The 22,212-nt window shown below is 48.2% G+C and overlaps 1 protein-coding gene across 1 annotated transcript in view; it reads left to right on the top strand.

Annotated features, from left to right (window-relative positions):
* Window positions 1–22,212, top strand: part of Vps35l (VPS35 endosomal protein sorting factor like) — a 105,740-nt gene that overhangs the window by 20,128 nt on the left and 63,400 nt on the right. Inside the window, exons 8-14 of the mRNA XM_051149295.1 lie at window positions 2,246–2,330; window positions 6,161–6,220; window positions 12,952–13,048; window positions 13,823–13,870; window positions 15,082–15,175; window positions 17,833–17,910; window positions 18,347–18,469. Coding sequence (XP_051005252.1) covers window positions 2,246–2,330; window positions 6,161–6,220; window positions 12,952–13,048; window positions 13,823–13,870; window positions 15,082–15,175; window positions 17,833–17,910; window positions 18,347–18,469 — 585 coding nt within the window. The remainder of the gene's footprint in view (window positions 1–2,245; window positions 2,331–6,160; window positions 6,221–12,951; window positions 13,049–13,822; window positions 13,871–15,081; window positions 15,176–17,832; window positions 17,911–18,346; window positions 18,470–22,212) is intronic.

Raw genomic sequence — 22,212 nt, forward strand, 5'->3', positions numbered from 1 at the left:
GGGTTTCTCTGTGTCACCCTTGCTGACCTGGACTCACTTTGTAGACCAGGCTGGCCTTGAACTCACAGAGATCTGACTGCCTCTGCCTTCCAAGTGTTGTGATTAAAGGCATGCACCACCATTCCCCATCCCAAATTGTCTCTTTTAAACACCCTTTCCAGAGTACCCAGGACTTATCAGAAAAGTTTTAGGAAATAGCACCATGACCCTTAAAACCATAGTATCTTCAAAATGGTATTTTAGAAAGTAATTTTATCTCTAGAGGTTATTATGACTGGGTGCAATAGCACACACCTAGAATCCCAGCACTTGGGGAGGCAAGGGAAGCAGATCTCTGTGAGTTCAAGACCAGCGTAGTCCACAAAGCGAGTCCAAGACAGCCAAGGCTACACAGAGAAACTCTGTCTTGAAAAACAAAAACAGACAATCAGAAAAGGTTATTATGACTTTAACTTTGGACTAAAATAGTGTTTTTTCTCATCCTTTCTTTTCTTTTTTCTTTTTCTTCTTTTGGTTTAGTCTCTCTATGTTAGCCTTTCTCATGCTTTCTAAAATACATGTCCGTGGGAACAGCTCAGAGGGAGAATCAGCACAGCTGTGTGGGGCGGCCCATCTGGCCTGAATTTTAGTCTTTTGCTGGACCGCTGTCTTGCCTGAGCTGTGGCCGAGGGGCTCTGCATTGCAGTGGTGGTGGAGAAGATCAGCAGATGTCCTGTTCCTAGGAACCGTGGGGTGTGGACTGTAAACAGTCTCTAGGATTTGGGGTCGTTGGTGTTTGGGTTTCTTTTTTTTTTTTTTTTTCTTCTGAGCCCTAAAATCTCCATGAGCGATTGTTTAAGTTGGGAACTCTCACAAAGGCCTGTGGACATCACAGGGCAAGACAGCAGGGGCTAGAATTCCATATGCGTCCAGATGCCACACGTGTCAGGATCCTTGTTTTAGCAGCTCATGTCTCCCTGCCCCTGTGAGAGGGTTTCTAGTGGTCAGACACAGTGTTTATGCATAGGCATGTCATGCAGAGGAGAAACTCGGTCACGCTCGCGGGTTAGATGCTGGAGACCCAGAGTGAAAATAGGAGCCCAGGGTACTCAGCTTGCAGGATGTCCTGACTAGCGCATGCATGCCCTGCTTACCGGAAATGCATGTTCATGGATCATTTCTTTAATGTCCAATTTACTTATTATTTGTGAATATGTAACAATTGTGCACATTTGTGAGGCATGGACATGCTTATGCAGAACCCTCAGGCGGGTGTCCACTGTCTTCCTCTGCTACTTTTTATTTTTTATCATCATCATCACTTCAAGACCTAGTTTCTCTGTGTGGCCCTGGCTATCCTGGAACTCACTATGTAGGCCAGGCTGGCCTTGAACTCAGAGATTCCCCCTTTCTGTTTCAGTAGATAAGGAGGATCCTTCTAGAACAGTCTTCCTCAATCTTGAACCTGTGACCTTCTCAGAGCCGTGCTTTCCAGAACATTCTGTAGGAGGCTCTGTAAGCATTCTGGTTCCTTTTGTCAAAAGCGAGTGATGGTCTGGGAGATGGCTGACTGGGAAAAAGCACTTGCCATGCAGATGAGAGGACTTGAGTTTGAATCTCCAGCACTCCTGAGAAAAACTGGACATGGCGAGCTTTCTTATAACCCTGGCGCTACGGGGTAGAGACAGGCAGATTCCAGGAGATTGCTGCCCAGTAAGCCAGCCAGCCTAGCCAAAAATGATAGCTTCAGACCCAGTAGGAGACCCTGTCCCAAGGGAACAAGGTGGAGATCAATGGAGAGGGACAGTTGACTGCTTCCTTAGACTTCCATATGTGCACACATGGGTGTATGCCTGTATGCACACATGCATACTGCACAAAGAAAAAGTACAGGTGTAGCTACAGAGATGGCTCCGTATTCAAAGGCACTGGCTGCTCTTCCAGAGGACTAGGGTTTGATTCCCAGCACCTCCATGATAATTTATGACCATCTATAGCCCAGATTCCAGGAGATTCCCCACCTTTTTCTGACCTCTGGTGGCAGTAGGCACATACATGGTGCATGTACACACATGTAGACAAAACACCCATACATATGAAGTCTAACAACTAAATAAAATAAGAAAAGGTTTTTATTATCATTGTCCTCCATGGGAGTGGCTAACGCAGGTTTGGCACTCATCAGTGTGTTAAGTTGTTTATAGAGTCATTAGAGGGTCTTTCAGGCACACTAGAGTGAATACCCTCTACCATTCTCTCCTTCCAGTGTTCAAAGCTGCTGTCAGACACGAGCGTTATTCAGTTTTACCCCAGCAAATTTGTCCTTATCACCGACATCCTTGATACGTTTGGTAAGTACCATAGCCCTCTGGTATCCAGGAAATATATCTGTTTTGTCAGAATGTGGCTACAGGGTGCTCAGGGTGGGTTCTACCGTGGCTTCGGTCCTCTTTGGTAAGTCAGAGGGACAGCAGTCTGAGATTTTTTTTTTCTCCTGTTTAAAATCAAGTCAAAGGGTTCTATATATAGGATTGTATGTTACATATATTTTATCTTAACAAAGTGACAGATGATGTTTTTATTTTGATTGCCATGTGGAACTTATCCGTATTTGGAGGACACAGTGTGGCATTCCAGCACAGGTGTACAGTGTGTGGTAGTCAGCATCACTGGTACATAAGGAACGGTTTACCTGGCCTCACAGTTCTAGAGTTTCCATTCGTGAATCCGGCCAGTGGCAAGGCAGCACAGCTTGGCAGGAATGCGTGACATGCAGTTCCACTCTATGGACAAGAAGCAGAAGAGGCAGAGGTGTCCAGGGGTAGCTCTAGGTGGCGTAAATACTTGCCGCTAGGCTCCACCTCTTAAAGGGGCCACACCTCCCAAGACTGCTGCTGGAGCACGCACCTTTCATATGTGGGCCTTGGCCCAGGAGCTCAGCCTCTCTTCCCTGCACTCTCCCTGCCCTGGAGTGTGTCTGTCTTGGGAGCTGGCACTGCCATACGCCACTTTCCTCAGCTGGGCACCTAGACGTGTTCTTCTGCATGCACCCCTGACGCTCTCCCCAGCTTGTCCATTTTCCTATGTCTTTAGTCACTACTGTTCTGTCTTGGCTGCATGTCAGTCATAGTGCCTCTGACGTCTATCTGTATCGCTCCTTGGGATTACCCTGGTTCCATACTTCATGTAGGAGACAGCAACATCTTTTACAGCTCAGTGGAAAGTTCCAGATGAAGAGACTAGTCTGAAGGTGCAGGAGCCCCGAGGACTGGAGCATAGCAGTGGGTGGTTGAGCCTGAACCGGGCAACACTCCAGGCTGTATACACAGAGTGGAGGCACCCCAAAGGGACTTGCAGACACTTCCTTCTGAGAGCTGGAGGTCAGACAGAAGCATTCACTCTCTTACCAAAGAGGGGTCCATTTGCTTACAGCATGGCAGGTCCTGTCTGTAACCCTTCCAACAACAGATCTTCCAGCTGAAGATCCAAGAGTGGGTTCTGCCCTCAGGTAAAGCTGGGCTTGGAGTCTTAAGATTTTATGTTTTTTTCTGGTACTTTCTCTTGGGATGACTTAATTCTCAAGATTCACACTGTGTTTCTCCACTTCCATCAGCTTTGTTGCTGATGGTCGCCGAGCGAGGGCAGGGCTATTAATCCCCCTTCCCCAACAGCCCAACAAAAGCCTTTGAATGTTACTCTCTTGCCTGGCTTGGGTCATGTCAGAGGGCATGACGTCTGGCAACAAGAGACTGATTTCCAGGGCCTGGGTTGATTACCCACAAACATGCACTGCTGTTGTTGAAAGAAAGAGGAGTGGGCTCTGGGCATGCTTGGCGTTTGTAAGTCTCCAGTGTTTAATGGGAGTACAGCCCCGCCTAGCCTGGGCATGAATCCTGAGGTCTGTGGTCAGTCTTGTCATGTGCTGTCCTAACAAACCTACCTCTTGCCTTTAGCATGATGACTGAGGGTTAGAAGGTCTTGCAGTGCAGGACTATAGACATGGCCCAGGCATCTGGAGATGCATGCACAGGGCAGACACATGGCCGGCTTTGGTTAGCATCTCGGTAGAGACCACAGGTGTCAGTGGGTAGCTGACTTCCCAGGCTGATGTTGCTCCTTCAGAGCCACGTGTTTGAGATTCAGTTTTTTCACCTGTGAAATGGTACATAGGGGAAGATGGCGTCTGCCAAACTTTCTGGAGAGGACACCTGAGTGGGTGAGTAAGGAGCACAAACACTTTTCCTCTCCTAAGAGATGCTGGCTGGGCTGTGGTAAATAATTATGGATAGGGTTGGGCATAGAACACCTGCTCAGAACGTGTTTATTGTCACCACTGTGGTTTTCAGTTGCTGTGTCTTTGATATGTCAGAAAGTGAGTGAGGAAAAGAACTAAGTAAGACTTGGAGAGGCAGCTCAGCAAGTGAGAGGTCCTTGTGTAAGCGTGAGGACCTGTGCTCAGATCCTCAGAATCCGCACTGGAGATGGGCAGAGCTAGCTATGTGTGTGCCTGCACACCACCACTGTGGGAGGCAGAGCTGGAAAGATCGTTGGAGCTTGGTGGCTTCCAGCCTAGCTCCAGGCATGATCAGAATCCTGATTCAAAAGAACAACGGCGGAGTCAGAGAGGAGAACACTGAAATCCTCCTCTGGCCTTCATATCTGCACATGGCTAAGCAATGCACTCATGTACTGCCCCTCCCACACGCATAAGAAATGATTATTATTTCCCAAAACAATGCGCACAGCCAGGCACGGTGCCGCACGTCTGTAATCCCAGCACTTGGGAGGCAGAGGTAGGCAGATTGCTGTGAGTTCAAGGCCAGCCTGGTCTACAAAGTGAGACCAGGACAGCCAAGGCTACACAGAGAAACTGTCTCAGAAAACCAAAACAAAACAGTACCCACTGCCTGAACAAAAGAAACACAGCTTATTTGGCCAGAAATGATGACATTTATAGCTGCTTACACTGTGAGGCTGGAATATAAAAAACAGTTGTATTTTCCGAAGGCAGGTTCTAGAGAGGTGGCAGGTTTGCATAGGAAGTAAAGGGATTTGTACTACTTCCTGGGTAAGCTGTTCCTCAGTGCACACAGGGGCAAGCAGTTCTCTTCAGGATGACCTAACGGCCCCATCCCTGTGGCAGGGAGGGAGTGCCTCTCTCTTCACCAGAATGACCCTGGGTTATGAAAGCACAAGAAGGAAGAGGGGCACATGGAGTGGAGGCACTGGCACTGCTGCTGGAGCCCGTTCTCTGAAGTGTGTGCGCATGTGTGTGTGTGTGTGTGTGCGCGCGCGCGTGTGTGTTTGTGTGGGCGGCTTGGGGGTTGGGGTTCCAAGCTGGGCTTCTCACCTTCACTGTCACTGGGCTCTTACACTTACTCCCAGACCGATTCTGTGGGAGGCTCTGGGGATGGACACAGACTTCACGTTGGATGGGGGCTTCAGGAGCTCCGGGTGCTCTGCCTGGGTGCGGGGTCTGAGAAGTACCAGTGTAGGGCACATGGGGCACTGGGACCATTTCCAGATATTCTGTCCACTAGTGCATTAGTGCCTCTCACACCTGAGTGTGAGGGTGCATAAGGGTTTCCCAGCAGTGTGGTTCAAGGTCCACATTCTAGTCACAATCCCTACGTCTCTGTCTTTCAAAGCTCCGAGACCGGCCCAGGCCTGTGCGTTCCCAGCTACCGCACTGCTAGAGGCAATCAGCAGCTGAGCCAGATGAGGAAAAGAAGCTGAACTCAGGGCCACAGTGGCCTGAGGGTCCTCATGCACTCAGCAGAGAGCGCTCTACACTGGACTCTCGCTCCAGCCATCCCAGCTTAGGCCAGGAGATGCAAATAAGCAGCCAGTGGTCTGAACTCTGTCAATCGGATCAGAGAAGGGCCACAACATCCTGTAACATTTTTTTAACTTAATTACTCTAGGTAAACACAGTGAATTCATGTGAAAGAACCAGCTTCTCCCAGGATGTGTCTGCAAGTGTGGTCTGCTCTTTTCCTTGTCTCACTGAAAAACAAACAAAACAATCCCAAAGCTAAAATATGTACCACTAGGTGGCAGTATGCCCTCATGAGTTAATGCCTGCTGCCAGGTGACATTTTCCTGTCTCTAATTAGCAACATTTATTTAGTGTTTGCTCCTGTGGTGTGTGATGTCAATACCGTATGTCTTTTTCTCCTAGGAAAGCTGGTCTATGAACGCATCTACTCAATGTGTGTGGACAGCCGTGGTGCCTTGCCAGGTAATGTCATGCACCAGTCTGCCTTAAACCACAGTTAGGAGGTTTTTAATCAGGTCAGGATTTATTGAAAACAGATAAGGTTTTTAATTTAACGTGCTGAAAGAATTATGTTTGAGCTCTGATTGTCTCAGTCGTCCAAAGCCATCAGAAGGCTGGCAAACAGGCAAGTCATTAGAATGCACAAACTGGAAGGGGGTGGAATTAGACCTGGCTGCCACCAGCTTTCCTCCTCCATTGCCCAAAGCCATGCTCCTGTTTCATATGTGTCTTTCTTCCCAAGCAGCAATTTGCTTAAATAAAAACTGTGTATGTATGAAAGGTTGCCAAATAAATCAATAGCAGCAGATGCCCTGACTCCTCGGTCTATACATAAGTGATGCTGATGTTAAATTCATTGCCAATCAATTTTACGCTCCCAGGAGGTTCTAATGGGACAGGTGGATGATGGACTTCTGTCGTCACATGAATGACAGTGTATTTAGATGCAGCACCCTCGGGTGCAGATCCCTTTCCTTTTCCCTGTTTAACAACCAAGCTTTGCTGCTGAAACCTGCCTGTTCACACAAGCTGCAGCGGCAGCCTGGGCCATTGGTTCACCCTCCTCTCTTCTCTTGGCAGTGGCTCTTGCCTGGGGACCACAAGACTGTGATAGTGTCAGTAACCCATAATTTGACCTATTGCCTTTTTTCTTCCCTGCCCCATTCCCTTTTCTTTCATAACTCTTTTCTTTTTTCCCCTCTCTGGCCCTCCTTGCCCATCCATCCATCCTCCCTCCCACCCATCCTCTACCCATCCATCACCTACCTCTCACCTATGCCCTTCTCTGCCCTTTGACCCTCTTGCTCCACCTCCATCTGTCTTCCCACTGCTCACCCATTTATCCATCCATCTTTCTAAAACTCTTTGATGTGAACATTTCTCAGAAAGAAGCACAGCTGTACATAGCTTTAGGTCTTTATGAGCCCTCAGGAGTGCCTGGTCTCGTCCTAGAAAGGCAAGCCCAGTGGAGCAGCATCAGAGCTATGACTGCACCGTCTGGTCCAGTGGCCACCAGCCCCGTGTTGCTCCTGGTACTTGCGATGTGGCCGACAAACTGAAATGAGTTTTGAGTGCAAAAAGAAAAGATACTCAATAGCCTGGGCTGGAGGTTCCTGCCTGGAATTCGGCATGTGCCATCACTCTGGAGACTGAGCAAGACTGTGAGCTCAAAGTTAGCCTGGGATCCATGGTGGACTCCTGTCTCTCAACCCCAAGGGCTGAGGCTATAGCTCAGTGGTGGAGTGCTTCCCTAACATGTGCAAGACGTCATTCCAGCACTGCAGAAAGGAGAAGGAAAGACAAAAAGAAATGACGAAAGACACCGGATTATAAGACTTAATGTGAATCAAAAGTGATAGAAGCCACTGATAACTTTGAGACTGGCCCAGGTTACAATGGTACTCCAGATGAACTGGGCTTCAGCACAGTAGTGTAGTTCGCTGTACTTGCTTTCTGTGGCTGGTGTTGCTCTTGTGGCTCCCACCCACCCCTTACACTGTAGTCAAGTTTTTAGTGGTGCCTCCTGGTAAGTTTAGGAGCCTGGAAAGGTGTGCAGAGGCCAGTCCCATGGGAAGATTATCTCTGCTGGCCAGGGATCTGGGAAATCCAAATTTATTTATTGAAACGTATGTTCAACTTGTGGCTCATGGACACATCTCTGTGGTGGGCATTAGCATCAAACCTGAGCTGACTGCCAGAAGTAAACTTGTGTGTTTTCTTGGGCAACAGTGGATTTTCTGGTGTGTATTTCTGTGCACTGCTTGTGTGCTGGTAGCCTTTGGAGGCCTAAAGAGGGTGTGGGTGGATCTGGAGTCATGGGTGGTTGTGAGCTGCTTCATGTGGGTGCTGGGAAACAATTCGGGTCCTTCGTAGGAATAGCTTCTGACAGTTGAGCCGTCTGTCCAGCCTGACTAGCAATGTTTTAAAATCCTGTTTGGGGTGAGGCTGGGGAGTTTGGAGAGATGAGTCAACTGCCAAGAGCACTTGCAGAGGACCCAGATTTGTTTCCCAGCACCCACATAGGGTGCCTCACAACCAGCTGTAACTAGTTTGAGGGCATCTAACACCTTTTTCTGGCTTGCTCAGACTCGCCTTAGCTGAGGGTGACCTTGAACTTCTGGCTCTTCTGCCTCACCTGCCATGCGCTGGGACCACAGGTGTGGCCACCACGCCTTTCTGCTTCTTATATTGGTTCCTATGCAGCTTTTTAAGAATAAGCCTGGCTAGCAATGGCACCTGTAGGCCCAGCACTCTAGAACAAGGCAGGATATAGGTTAGCCTGGGCTAACTTATCAGGACCTTTTCCAAAAATAACAAGTTTGTTTGTATGGGCTGCCTGATCCCCACAGACGTATGACTTTGTGTCTCCTGCAGACGTTTTCCCAAACAACATGTTAGGGCCAAGTAAGGAAACGTCACTAATTGGCCCTACTCAGCCTCTTCAAGTACAGCGTCAGAGGCTGTTCCCTTCATCAAAGACAGCGTCACAGGCTGTTCCCCTTATCTGAGTACGAGAGCTGCCAGTTATCTGAGGATGCGAGCTGGCAGTTTAAACTTAAATGTTTTACTTCAGCTGAGAGCAATACTGATAGCAATACTGATCAGGGTTTGATGAGTTTTTGTTTTGATGCAGGGCTTGCTATGTTGCCCAGGCTGGCCCAGGCTTTTGTTTTCTTGCAATTGATTTGCTCATTTTCTTTTCCTTTCTGTTAAATCTTCACTTGGGTGCTTTTCTCTGGTTCTAAGAGACCAGATTTGGCCACAGTTGTGAGGGGTCCAGGAAATGACTCTCAACTGAAATTAGGACAACAACTTTGAAGTTTCCCGGTACAATTCTGCCTGAAGGATTCTGTCAAGCAAGGAAGCTGCTGACGCTTGCACTCATTCTTTCCATTTGCATCAGGTTCTCAGACTGGAGACTCTAACTCTCAGAACGTTGCCCTCAGGAGCTCGAACTGTGGCTCTTGTGAGTTTGGACAAGTACACACCAAGCCAGTGTGGTGGCTCACACTGCTAATCCCAGCACTTAGGAGGATCATGGATTCTTGGCTAGCCTGGACTCCTTGGTGAGAGATTGTCTTGATTTTAAAAAAGAAGAGGAGGAGGAGAAGGAGGAAAAGAAGGTGGAGCAGGACAGAAAGAAAAAAAAGAGAAAAATTGAAGAAGTGCACGTTACTATGTGTAGTCACTCCTCTATATTTCTGTAAAAAGTACTTTTTTTTAGCAATTATCTATTATGTGAAGGAAGAGAGGGACACACACGTGCTACTGTTACTCCCAGTTAAAAACTTAAGGGCATGGGCCTGGAGAGATGGCTTAGTGCTTAAGAGCACTGACTACTACTCTTCCAAAGGACCCAGGTTCAACATCCACATGGCAGCTCACAACTGTCTGTAACTCCAAGATCTGACACCTTCACACAGATATACGTGTAGGTAAAACACCTAAAACACCAGTGCACATAAAATAAAAATAAATATATATATATATTTTTCGAGACAGAGTTTCTCTGTGTAGCCTTGGCTGTCCTGGACTTGCTTTGTAGACCAGGCTGGCCTTGAACTCAGAGATCTGCCTGCCTCTGCTTCCCGAGTGCTGGGATTAAAGGCGTGCGCTACCATGCCCGGCCTAAATAAATAAATTTTTTAAAAACTTAAAGGCAGAAAAAAATCTCAAGCATGGCAGGTAGCAGCAGAGAAATCTTGAACAAAGAGGACCAAATAGAGTCAGCGGCTGAAGAAAGGCTTTTGGGGGTGAGGAAACAGGCACACACAGAAAAAGACCCAAAGCAGACCAGACCCCAGGAGCCTGAAGCCCAGCCTATCCTTAAAGCGTGGGTTTTTTAAGTCCTTGAAGAGTCATCTTCCACTAATTTGGGTGGTCAGTTTGAAGAGAGCTATACAACTATTGTGTAAAAATGTCCCCTGAACTTCCTGAGCTAGTTCACCAGCAGGGACCTGCTGGCCGAAGAAGAAGCACCCAAGGCCTTTCTTGTATACGTCAGACTTTTGACAGGAGGGTGAGGCAGAAACCAGCCATCTCGGAAGTTCACCATCTTCATTTCCTAGTCATGGCCCCTCTCCCTGTCTGTCTGCCTAACTCCTAGTCCCACGCTGTAGCAAACATGAAGGTTATAGGGCCATTTCTGGGAGGCAGTTCTCTCCTTCCACTGTGTGAGTCCTAGGAATTGAACTCAGGTCATCAGGCTTGGCTGCAAGCACCTCTACCCACTGAACCATCTCAAACTCCCTCTCTCCCTTCTTAATCCAGTGCATGTATAAGGAAACCATGCACTCTGGTTCCTACTGGGAGACATCCTAGCACTTGGTTGTATTGTGGTTCTTGCCTCATCACCTCAGCAACCCCGTCTTTGGATTGTCCTGAAGGCTGACTGGGGCCAACCAGAAACCTCGGGAACCTCAGTAAACATGGCAATGAAAGAGAACTAGACTAATTGGTCTTGTTCCTAAAACATCTGCAAAAGTTCAGAGTTGAAAAATGAAATACTTAAAAGAAAAAGTGTGGGGGGAAAATTTCTGTCCTCTGTTATGTGGAAGGTTCTTCTGCATTGATGTCCAAATCCTGGGTCCTTCCGTATGTCTCAACTCCCATGGTAACTGTGAAGTGTGTCACCTGCGCCTCTCCTCTGCCCAGAGCCTTGAGGGCAATGCCTCCGCCCGGCGTGCTGAGGAGACCGCTTCCCTGCCAGCTCATCACAGGGCTTGGCTTTCTGGGCTTTGACTCAGGGCCTTTGCCCTTGTTCTCTTTCTAGGATGCATTGCCTTCCTATCTAAGCATGGTGGCTTCCTCTTGTGGCTCAGGGTGTGGCTCAGGTACCTCCTGTGCAGGAATCTTTCTTGATTCCTTTATCTTCCTGCAGCCTCTGCACAGCTTGTCCGTCTGGTTTTCTGTCTTTTCAGGTTCTGATTACCTGATACCTTAGTACTTTACCTGTTTTCTGTTAGCTGTTTGTCTCCACCGCTGGGACACTTCCTGGGGCACGGTCTGCCCTGTGCACCATCTGAAAGCGTAAACACTATCTGTCTGTAGCTGGCTTTTAAAGGCCTTTTTGATGAGCAAATGAAGTTGAGGACTCTTTTGGTTAGTATCATTTAGTTTTCTGTGCTGTGTTGAAGTCTTGTGTAACATAGTCTGTTTCTTAATTCTCTCTTGACCTGGAGGTAGTATCTGTCATTGTGTGAGATTGCCATATGTGTGTCTATGTGCACATATGTGTACATGTATGTTTTGTGTGTATATATGTCTTATGTATTTTGTATGTATGTATGTATGTATTTGTATATGTGTATGTTTATGTGTATCTTGTGTATATGTGTCTGTATATTTGTATGTATGTATGTATGTGTGTATGTATGTGTTTCTGTATGTTTATGTGTGCATGTACGTTTCTGTGTGTATGTCTCTGTATGTTTATGTTTGCATATGTGTCTGTGTGTGTGTACATATGCGTCTGTGTTTCTTGTATGACTTCTAAGATTCTAGTCTTCTTTGTGTGTGTCAGGATTTTGCTGTATGGCCTTGAACTTGTGACCCTCCTGTCTTAGCCTTCCACTCCTTATGAACATGTATGCCATGTCCAGAACTGTAAGAAAGTGACTTTGTGTTAATGATACAAAGACTGTATATCAAGATTAGGATTGGCAAAAAAAAAAAAAAAAAAGATTAGTATTAGCTGCAGAGGCTGACGGGTACCACTAAGGAAGGTAAAGGCTGATGGGCAGACGGTGACAATGCCAGGCATCTCCATTCGGCTACCTTCATGCTGCTCTGGGTCAGGGTAGCTACGGAGATTCTAGCTTGTCGTATTGTCTGCCAATCAGGCTGGTGGGAGCAAGGGACATGTCCTCTTCTTAAAGATGTTTCACAGAAATTGCCCTTTCATTTGTATTCGGGGGCCCAAACTCAGTCATATGATCATACCTAGCACAAGAATGGCAGATTAGCCAGCTGGGAAATCAGAGTTCTATTATTAAAGAGGGAAAAAAACAGATGCTGGAATAAGTTGGCCATATGACCACAGGAGACCGAAGTGTTGGAGCCACACTGAGCCGGCTGTTTGGCTCCGGCTGAGGCCTTGACTTACCTCAGTGTTGGCTCTTTAAGGTAAAAGCGCTGTTAACATTTCCTGCTGCATCATCCATCTGTGACTCTTCAGCTTTTGCTACAGTGACTGTTCCACACTCAAGGAACTTTGGTTCAGGAACGTGTGGTGGCAAAGGATGCAGGCTGTGGAGCTAGGCTGCCCTGGCTTGTTACCATGCTCTAATGGCTTGCTGTGTGTCCTGGGCAAGTCACTGGACTTCTCTGTGCTCCCAACTCTGGAAGTAGGTAGAGAGCTACTGTGTGGATCTAGCTAGTGTTGCTGAAACATGCTGCACAGTGCCTGGCTCTTCCAAAACACATGTGTGCAGCGGTGTCATTTCTGTCACTGTTTCTTAGTAAGACTTGGAGGGACTCCACTTCCTCATTTTCTGCTCCTGGACTTGGAGGAGTTAGAAAGATCCAGGAACAGGCCAGCTGTGGTGGCGTGTGCCTTTAATCCCAGTGCTTGGAGGCAGGCAAATTTCTAAGAGTTCCAGGCCAGCTAGGCCCACATAGTGAGCCCCTATCTCACACACACACAAAAAAAATCTAGCGTGTTTGGGAACCAACACAGATGGTTTGCATTGCAGATCACTTTTCTCCAGAGAACGTGAATGACACCGCCAAGGAAACATGCCTGAATTGGTTTTTCAAGATTGCTTCCATCCGGGAACTCATTCCAAGATTGTATCCTTTTCTTGTCCTGTTTTAATGGTGGGTGGAAAGAGTGGTGCTGGTAGCAGCAGCCATGGCTGGGCCGCCCTAAAGTTCCCATGACACCTGGCTGCACTGGAGAGGGCGTTGCAGGAATCCCACTCTTTCCTGGTAGTTTCCTTGTTTGTTAGTTTGAATACAATGCATGAATCAGGCTTCTGTTTCTTTGAGGAACCTTCCCTTGCTATCTCTATTGAAATGCCTCATTTAAGAAAAGATTTATTTTGTTTTTTACTGTGTGTGTGTGTGTGTGCATGCGCATATTCTTGGAGGCCAGAGGCATTGGATAGCTTGGAGCTGAGTTTACAGGTGGTTGTGAGTCACCCTGAGGATTCTGGGAACCAAACTCTTTCGGTCCTCCTTCTTGGTGGCATCCTGATGAGCCATTTTGAGGGCCTAGGGTCCTCATCTTCTGCACCAGGACCCCAGTATTGAAGCATGGAGACTCTCACCTACACACATTGTATCTTAGCTATCTCAGGTCCACACTCCCCTTGGGGCTTTGATTGGAAGGCTTAAAGCCATAAACCAACAGGCAAACGGTTTCCAGAACTTAAATAGGTGCAGGGCTTGGGGAGCCCCACAGAGAACACGGCAGCTGCTGACTCAGTTCTCTCTACTGTCGCAGTCCATCACAGCTGCCTTGTGCCTAAGACTTACTTGCTTTTGATTTCCTTCTGGAATCATCTTTGTCTGGCAGGAAACAGGCTGTCTGGACCATGCCTTCCTTAACAGACGTTTCTGTAGTTATGTGGAAGCATCCATCCTGAAGTGTAACAAATTCCTCTCCAAAACGTAAGGCCTTTCTTCATCTGCAGCTATAGAATTTCTGCAAAGCCCTTACACATCTGCACAGACGCAGTGGTGTGACAGCAGCTATTCATGAGTTTGTAGTGTCAATGCTGATCACCTGTGTATTTTTTCCACCTATCGTGTAGAAGCTTAATGAAGTGGAGATGGCATTTTAATCCCTATATAATGAACAGAGAGGAGAAGTCAAGCATGAGGGTGGAACCGTCTGTAGCTTGCAGGAGGTCCATCCTCCCCTGGATTTGACCTTGCAGGTCTCCAGTGAGTTATTTAGATCCCGAGCCTCAGTGCCCTCTGCTGAACATGAACCTGCATCTGTGCGGGCCCTGAACTGCACACAGCACTAGGAAGCATGAGAGCAGACCTGGCCTGCACCACACTATGGGGGCCGCACAGTGGCGGTGACGGTAAAGCTGATGTTCCTGGTCGTGCCCCCCCCCTCCCCGGCAGCAGCATGCTGCTGCGATTTCTCACAAATGTAATTCTGAGAGCCATTTGCAGAGCCTGAGGAAGCCAGTGGCATGCAGAGTCAAACCTGGCAGCCGTGTCAGCCGGGGACCTTCCACAGAGAATTATTTAATTTAGAGCTAAGGGTGACAGGATGGTTTATGGGTGCTGAAGAAATAGGTATTTTTGCCTCACCAGTCTGGCAAGGAGCATAGCCAAGAGGGAAGACCTGTCACAGAAGTGAGTCCTAGGTCACACTGGTGGGGGCTGGGGTGGCTGTCTGCTGCCACCCTGAGGTGGTAGAAAGAGATGGGACCAGGGGCACTGAACCAGGGCCAAGCAATGATCTGTGTAGATCCATATAGAAGATCAGGAGGCTAGCAGTTGATGGAAAGCCAGGCGAGGGATAAAATGGTTAAAATTAGTAAAGTAGGGCCAGGTAGTAGCACACACATGCAGTCCCATCACTGCTAGCACAGGAGAAGTCTGGGCTGTATGGTGAGACTCTGTCTCAGATACGCCAAAGAAATCAACTCATAAAGCACGTCTGACCTCAGTCAGGCATTGTATGGGGAAGCCTTAGAAACCGTATCACAGAGAAAACTGCTTACACTGCCTTGGCAAGCTGCAACTGTGACCTCCACTGGTTATTACAAGTTGTGTTTCTCTCCCCTTCATTTAGGGAAATGTAGCCTTATCATGGAAGTGAAGAGCAGGGAGAGCGTAACTCTGTCCTCCTTTCTCTGCAGGGGGATTTCAGAGTGCCTGCCCCGACTGACCTGCATGATCAGAGGGATTGGGGATCCGCTGGTGTCCGTGTACGCCCGGGCCTACCTGTGTCGGGTATGCTGAGCCCACAGCCATGGCTCCTTCTCCTCCACCCCTCTGCTCTGTTAGCTGCTGGCTGTAGCACACAGCTCTTCCACAGAGCTGCAGGCCTGCTCCTAAAAGTTAATTTTGAAGTAGACCGACTTCCCACAGTTCTAATTAGGGGAGGTTTAAGGTCATCTTCACCCAAGTGAACTGCTTTTCTGGATTAATTTTCTCAGTTCCAGCTGGGAAGGAGGCTCCAGGCTCCAGGCTCCTTTTCAGTCACTTGAGACAGAGGTTTCCTACTGTTGAATTCTCTGGGTTTATTTGGTGGGAGGTGTGTGTGCGTGCGTGTGTGCGTACATGCGTGTGTGTGTGTGTGTGTGTGTGTGTGTGTGTGTGTGTGTGTGTCTGTCTGTCTGTGTCTTTGTCTTCCTGTTAAAGTTGGGTTAGGTGTCAGCAGGAGAAGCCCTGGGAGGAAGCACGGTCCCTGTGACCTGACACAGGCTTGGGCTGCAGTGCTGGACGGACGGGAGATGACTGGGGCCCTCTTAGCCTGTCTGAAGCAATGCAGCTTAGTGTTTCTTTTCCGTTTTCTTCTTTTTTGGTTTTTTGAGACAGGGTTTCTCTTGTAGTCTGGCTGTCCTGGACTCCTTTGTAGACCAGGCTAGCCTCCAACTCACAGAGATCTGCCTGACTCTGCCTCCGGAATGCTGGGATTAAAGGTCTGCGCCATCACACCCTGGTTCTTTCCTGTTCCTCATTTTTCTTTCTCTTGCATTTGATTGTGTGAGAGCCTCCAGCACCCCCACTACATGATATTTTGTCCTTCCTCATGGGATCAAATGACCCTGGCCTGAACATTCAGAAACAGACTGAAGATCATTCTTTCCTCTTTGAAGTTGTCTTCTCGGGCTTTGAGAGAAGTAACTGATAGAAACTGTATGGAAAATGGAGAGTGAATTAAAAAGAAAGAAAGAAAAGAAAAAAAGAAAGGAAAGGAAAGGAAAGGACGTGATTGTTCTTAGGTATGGTGGAGGAAACGGTTTATTGTAGTAATGTGAGAAAGCAGAACCAGAAGCAGAGCCATCTGAGAGAGTCCAGAGTGGACATGCCCCTGACCATGTGGGGAAAGGGGGAGGGAAGCAGAGGGAACTGGGTACAGTAGCAGGAGCACAAAGGTTGGGTTATATAGGGAAGAGCAGCCCCTTGGCTGGAGAGTTCAGGGTGGAGGGAGGCGTATGCCAGCCAGGAGGTCATATAGCCAGTAGGGCCTGAGGAATGCTGGGAGAGCCAGGCACCAGGCTGACTTCTAAGCTGTTGCTTTGGCTTGATGAGAAGAGATTTAAAAAAAAAAAAAAAGGAACAAAAGGCAGGGCTGGTTGTGTAGCCCTCCTCCAGCTGTGGCCCCTTCAGCTCCTCCTCTCCGCTGCCTGCCTGCTGGGCCAGCCTTCCCTGTCACCTAATACACTTACTAAGAGGAAGGTAAGACAGAATCTGGACCAGCAGAGCTTTTTTTCTTTCTGTTTTTGAGACAAGACCTCATTATGCAGCCTTGGCTGGCCTGAAACTTTCTATATAAACGAGGCTGGGCTGACACTCATAGAGATCTACCTACCACTGCCTCCTGAGTGCTAGGATTAAAGACATATGTCACCATGCCTGCCTTGGATGATGGCTTTAAAGAAAATAATTACTGTTATATTCACTTAGTGTGTGTAGGCATGGAGTCAGTCTTCTCTCTGCCGTTGGGTTCCAGGAGTGTGCTCAGATTGCTAGTTTTGGCAGCAGGTGCTCTACCTGCTGAGCCACCAACAGTGGCGTTTGCTTGCTTCATGCTTGTTGCATTAAAATGGTATAAAACACATTTAAAAGTGTGTCTTTTTCCATGACCACCTAGTTAAGAATGAGTCTACATGGCTGTTAGCAGTGGTGTAGAAGCTACTGTCTTGTACACCTAAGCTTTGCGGGGCAGAGGCAGAGGCTGGGAGGAACCTTGGGCCTTGTGTGCGTGCTAAGTGCATGGACCACCACCGTGCCACTCCCGCCCCTACCAAGATCCTGCTTTCTCTAACAAACATAACCAGGAGTGTTGATTACCTTGTGTGTTTGAAAAGAAGAGGAAATTGTTCCCACCATCTTGAGAGCACAGCCTTCCTTTGTACTCTATTGATTTGTTCTCTGGGTGGTTTGTTTAGAAATATATACATTGCCTTTGGGAAATTCAAAGATGATGACAAATGTCCTTTTCTCCTTAAAAATAGCTTCTGTGGGTTTTCTTGTAAAACTGATACTTTTTTTTAAGTGGGAAAACAGGCAAGCAGAATGATGTAGGCTTTTCCTCTAAGTGCCTCTGCCTGTCTGTGCGCGTGTGCATGTGTGTGCGTGTGTGTGTGCGCTGTGGTGCTGGCAGTCGGAGACTAGGCCACTGTATGTGCTAGGCAAACACTCTACCATTGAGCTATATCTTAGTTCTTTTGTTTTGTTTTCAAAATGGTGCTATAGCTAGGTATGCAGCACACACTTGTAATTCCAGCGCTTGAGAGACCGAGGCAGAAGGATCACCGGGTGCAAGGCCAAGTCAGGGCATAGTGAGACCCTGGGTCAGAGAGAAGAAAAACCCCAGGAGGTCCATCTTATCTGCAACTGGCTCTTTGCTGTCAAGGTTGTCTTCCTTTGTTTGCTTGCAGGTGGGCATGGAAGTGGCCCCGCACCTCAAGGAGAGCCTCAATAAGAACTTCTTTGACTTCCTGCTTACTTTTAAACAGGTAGGAGAGCACCATGGCTCACTGAACTGTTTGTTATGTGAGCAAATTCACAAGACCCATTGGGCTCGCCAAGCGCAGAGTCCTTGTAGCTGGCCAGTGTGCTGAGTGACACTAGTGTCTGCAGTTGGCCAGTGTGCTGAGTGACACTAGTGTCTGCAGCTGGCCATACCTTGTGTCGGGTGGAGGGAGAGTTAACACATACATATGAACAGGAAATGCCTCCAGCCGCTCAGCCATACTTCCTGGCATCTGCTGATCCATGTTCATCCACACACGCAGCTGGGTGACTGGGGAAACTAGTTGTACATGCTGCTTTGTTTGTAAATACTGCTGAGAAGTAGGCTGCTCCCACTGCATCCATCCATGTACTTCCAAACCAGCCTGCCTTGTGTGATGTGACTGCCCTCCTTTCTGATGTCCCTTTGGTCTCCTGTAGATTCATGGAGACACTGTCCAGAACCAGCTGGTGGCCCAGGGTGTGGAGCTGGTGTCCTATCTCCCCCTGTACTCACCCGCCATGGGCTGGATCTTCCAGTGTGTCTCCTACCATGCTCCCGAGGTAAGGCCAGTGGGGGTCACCCCGGGGAGCAGCTCAGCTCTGTGCTGCTTGCCTTTCTAGAGTGTGTCATTTCTGGCACTGGGAGGAGAGGAGCCACTCAAAGAGGCCAAATTCCTGTGGCTGGAAAGGTGGCCAGAGAGAAACCTTTGAAATCCTCCTCCAGGGTTGGGAGTTTTTCTCCCCTCTGCCCCATTTGTATTTATCTCCGTTCAGTAAGGGCTGTGTAGCAGGTGGCAGCGTCCTATTTCGTGCAAGGGCAAGTAGACCTTTCCTCATTGCTTGCATAATGCTCCTTCCCCTCCCTCCCTCCCTCCCTCTCTTCCTCCTTCCCTCCCCTTCTTCCTCTTCTGAGTGCTGCACTCTCAGGAATTAAGCTGATAACAGAAATATGATTGTTTCTTCCCAACGATTCCCAGCGCACGCTGACATGACTGTGATAGATGATGCTTTCCTGGCCTTCTTTTCAATGGCTGAAATTAAAAGGCAGCTTGCTGTAAAACGCAGTGTGAGCCATGCAGCTCAGAGGCAGGGGCCTGTTTTCCAGCAGAAGCCAATGGAACAAAAAGAACGGGCTCTGACTGAGCGTTCCCAGGGGTTGATCCTGGAGAGTAAGCATCTAACCATGAACACTTGTGTTCCTGTGGTTGTAATGGTATAGCACTGGAGGTAGCCAGCAGGGTTGAATTCTTGTGTGTGTTTAGTGGAAAGCGGTGGGGTCATTTGGAACCCATGAGTGCCTGTCTGCGCTGGCATAAGGCTGTTCAGAGCTGAGCAGAAACAGCAGCAGCTGTACTCAATTGCTGTATGGGTTGTAAGCCATAGAGTAGCCTAGTGTCAGAGTGAGGGCCTTGGGGTTGGGGTGATTGGGTCTGCCCTCAGCTCTTTGGGGCACTGGGTGCCACCTGACTTGCCCCTAGTCACTGAGAGCACTGTGTCTTTATCTGTGACAATAACTGTTCTCTAGTCTGTAGCTGAACTAAACCAGGACAGTGCTTTTCCTGTGCTGAGAAGGCGTCCTACATACAGTTCTATCCTATGTTCAGATGGGGGGGGTCTTGCTTTGTAGCCCAGGCTAGCTCAGAGCCAACCCTCCTCCTGCCTCAGGCTCCTGAGTGCTGGGGTCACAGCCTGTGCCACCTGGGTAGCTTTGGGGCAGTCTGACCTGAGTGTCCTTTGCCTTTCTCACTTCTCAGAGTGTAGAGTATGGGGAGCGGGGAGACAATGTTTTTGGTGGAAATTATTTTAATCATTTGGTAATCTGATTTCATGTCAGATTAGTCTAAGGGGAAGGTACTTCGAAGAGCTGATGGTGCCATGTGTGGTCTTCAGCAACCACATGGGTTCCTTCCTGGGGAAAAGGTGCCACAAACTTGTGGAACCAGAGCCCCTTCGCTACCTTCCTCTGAATGATCCAAATACCCCTACAGGCAGGATTAATATGTTGAAAATGAGAACGCTTTTTTTTTCTTATTTTAATGAAAGGCAAAATTAGATTTAAAAAAATGCAAGTGGGTGTTAAAAGGCACCCTGGCTTTTATTTGAAACTTTAGGAATCTCAGAGGAGACAAAGGCTGGGAATAGAACCTTTGGGGGAGCGCTGCTCTAGGAAGTCATCCTGCAGTAGAAGTGACTGAAAAATTAGGGCACCTAAATAGTGATAAACTGTGTTCCTGAGGCACTTAGTGAGGGACTTGGAGTATCTTGTTAAAAAAGAAAGTTAATTATTTCCAAATAGTAGATGAACCGCTGTCAGTATAGCAGGTGGGGCTGAAGGGACTTGTGACAGGTTGCTGCTAAGAGCTCTTGGATAGCTGGGAGTGAGACAAGGCGAGGCCAGAGCTGCCTGTTTTGAGTCGAGCCTCCAAATAGGATGTTGTAAAGTCTGACCACAGCAGTTGGTATACACAGCTTAGGCAGTTGTGAGGGAGGGGAGAGATGTTAACTGTGAGTATCTAAGTTTTTTGTTTTTTGTTTTTTTTCCAGACAGGGTTTCTCTGTGTATTCTTAGCGGTTTTGGATTTGCATTGTAGACCAGGCTGGACTCAAACTCACAGTGATCCACCTGCCTCTGCCTCCCTAGTGCTGGGATTAAAGGCCTGTGCCACTATGCCCGGCTGAGTAAATTAAGTTTTAAAGTTGCAAATAGGAATAAAAATTCCCATCCAGATGTGCTGCGGCAGGCCTGTAATCCCAGCATGTGAGAAATGAGGCAAGAGGATCATAAGTTTGAGGCTAACCTGGGCTAAATTGGAGGAACCTGCCTCGATGATGAAGATGGTGGTGGTGATAGAAATTAAAAAACTAAGAAAGGGGGATTATCTAGAAAGACTTTTCCTGTTAGGGTTTGAAGGCAAGATCTCTCTCTCTCTCTCTCTCTCTCTCTCTCTCTCTCTCTCTCTCTCTCTCTCTCTCTCTCTCTCTCCCTCTCCTTTCTTTCTGCAGCTAAAATGAGATTGTAGTAAGTAAAAGACTGCCACTTCATTTCAGGCACACCACGCTCAGGAAAGGGTAGCCATCATACACAGCTTGCTGTGGGTGATGGGAATAAATCCTCCCCCAGAAACTATGTGCCGCTGTTTGCCTGAAGGAGGGAGTTAAAGGGAGAAGGGCTGAATCCAGCTTCAGTGGTGATTCTTAAAGAGTGGCAGGATTCCTGGCTCAGTTGCACAGTGCAGCTTACAGATGGTGAAGGAGGAGAGAAAACTGTAGCTCAAGGGTGTCATTCAGTGTCCGGAGGTGGGTGGGGGGCCTGGGTCCCATGTCCTTTGGGCAGGTCCAGGTGCTGCTTGCCTCCCGGCAAGAATGATGGACCTCAAGGTCAAAGGTCCCAAGGTCCCGATTCCTGCTCAGTGGCAGTTAGAGCACTTTAGGCACTAAGCCAGGTTCCCAGCCTCCTGGGGGAGGTGGAAAATGAGTTTTCCACAGGGGTGTTACAGTTTAGCTCCTTTCAGAACGAGACCGCAGGTCTCAAAAGGCAGTGGAGACTTGGGAGCGCCTCAACTCATGATGATACCAAGTGTTACAGCTCCTTGTTTGAGCTGCTGTGCCAAGCGCAGCAGGAGGCAGATGTCTGAAACCCACTGGCAGGCAGATCTAGTGAGACAGGCATGGTGGATCAGGTCCCAGCAGCTGTAAAGGCAGTTCCACCATTGCTGCCTGACCACTGGGTGACCAGTGGCATTCCCCCCCCACCCCCCCCCCCGCCTTGAATAAATGGAGTCTCTTGACGGTCATGGTGGAGGAATGGTGAGCAAGAGCGAGTGAGCACCCCAGGAGCCAGCCCTTATTTATAAACCTTGGCCAGTGGGGAGTAGTTTTGAGGGTGAGTGTGTCTGATTCGCTAGCGCTAAGGGTGCCAGGATACTTCATTTACATACAGTGGTACAGTACCTCATGTACAGACTCTAACTCAAGACGCCCTATCACAAGAAGGAGAAAACAATTATTCTATGTGTGAGAGTATGACTTCTAGGTATGATTACAGGTCGTTTGCAGGAGGCTAGGATCTCCTCAGCATAGGGTTGTACTTTCCAGGAGTTCCCTGTGTTTGAACAAGTTCCTTATCAGGAAAGGGTCAGTCTTGTAATTTTCCTTTAGGGCTATGTGACACTCTTTACAAAATCTGGGATTACCAGATCAGGTGGAGTGAGAACCCTGCTGAGAAAAGGGAGTGCACCAACACAGACGGAGCACAAAATGGCTATCTGCAGAAGTCAAACTTCAGCCTTATCCAGCAGAGCCTC

Source organism: Acomys russatus, chromosome 7 (assembly GCF_903995435.1).
Source record: "Acomys russatus chromosome 7, mAcoRus1.1, whole genome shotgun sequence".
In the NCBI taxonomy this organism is placed as follows: Eukaryota; Metazoa; Chordata; class Mammalia; order Rodentia; family Muridae; genus Acomys; species Acomys russatus.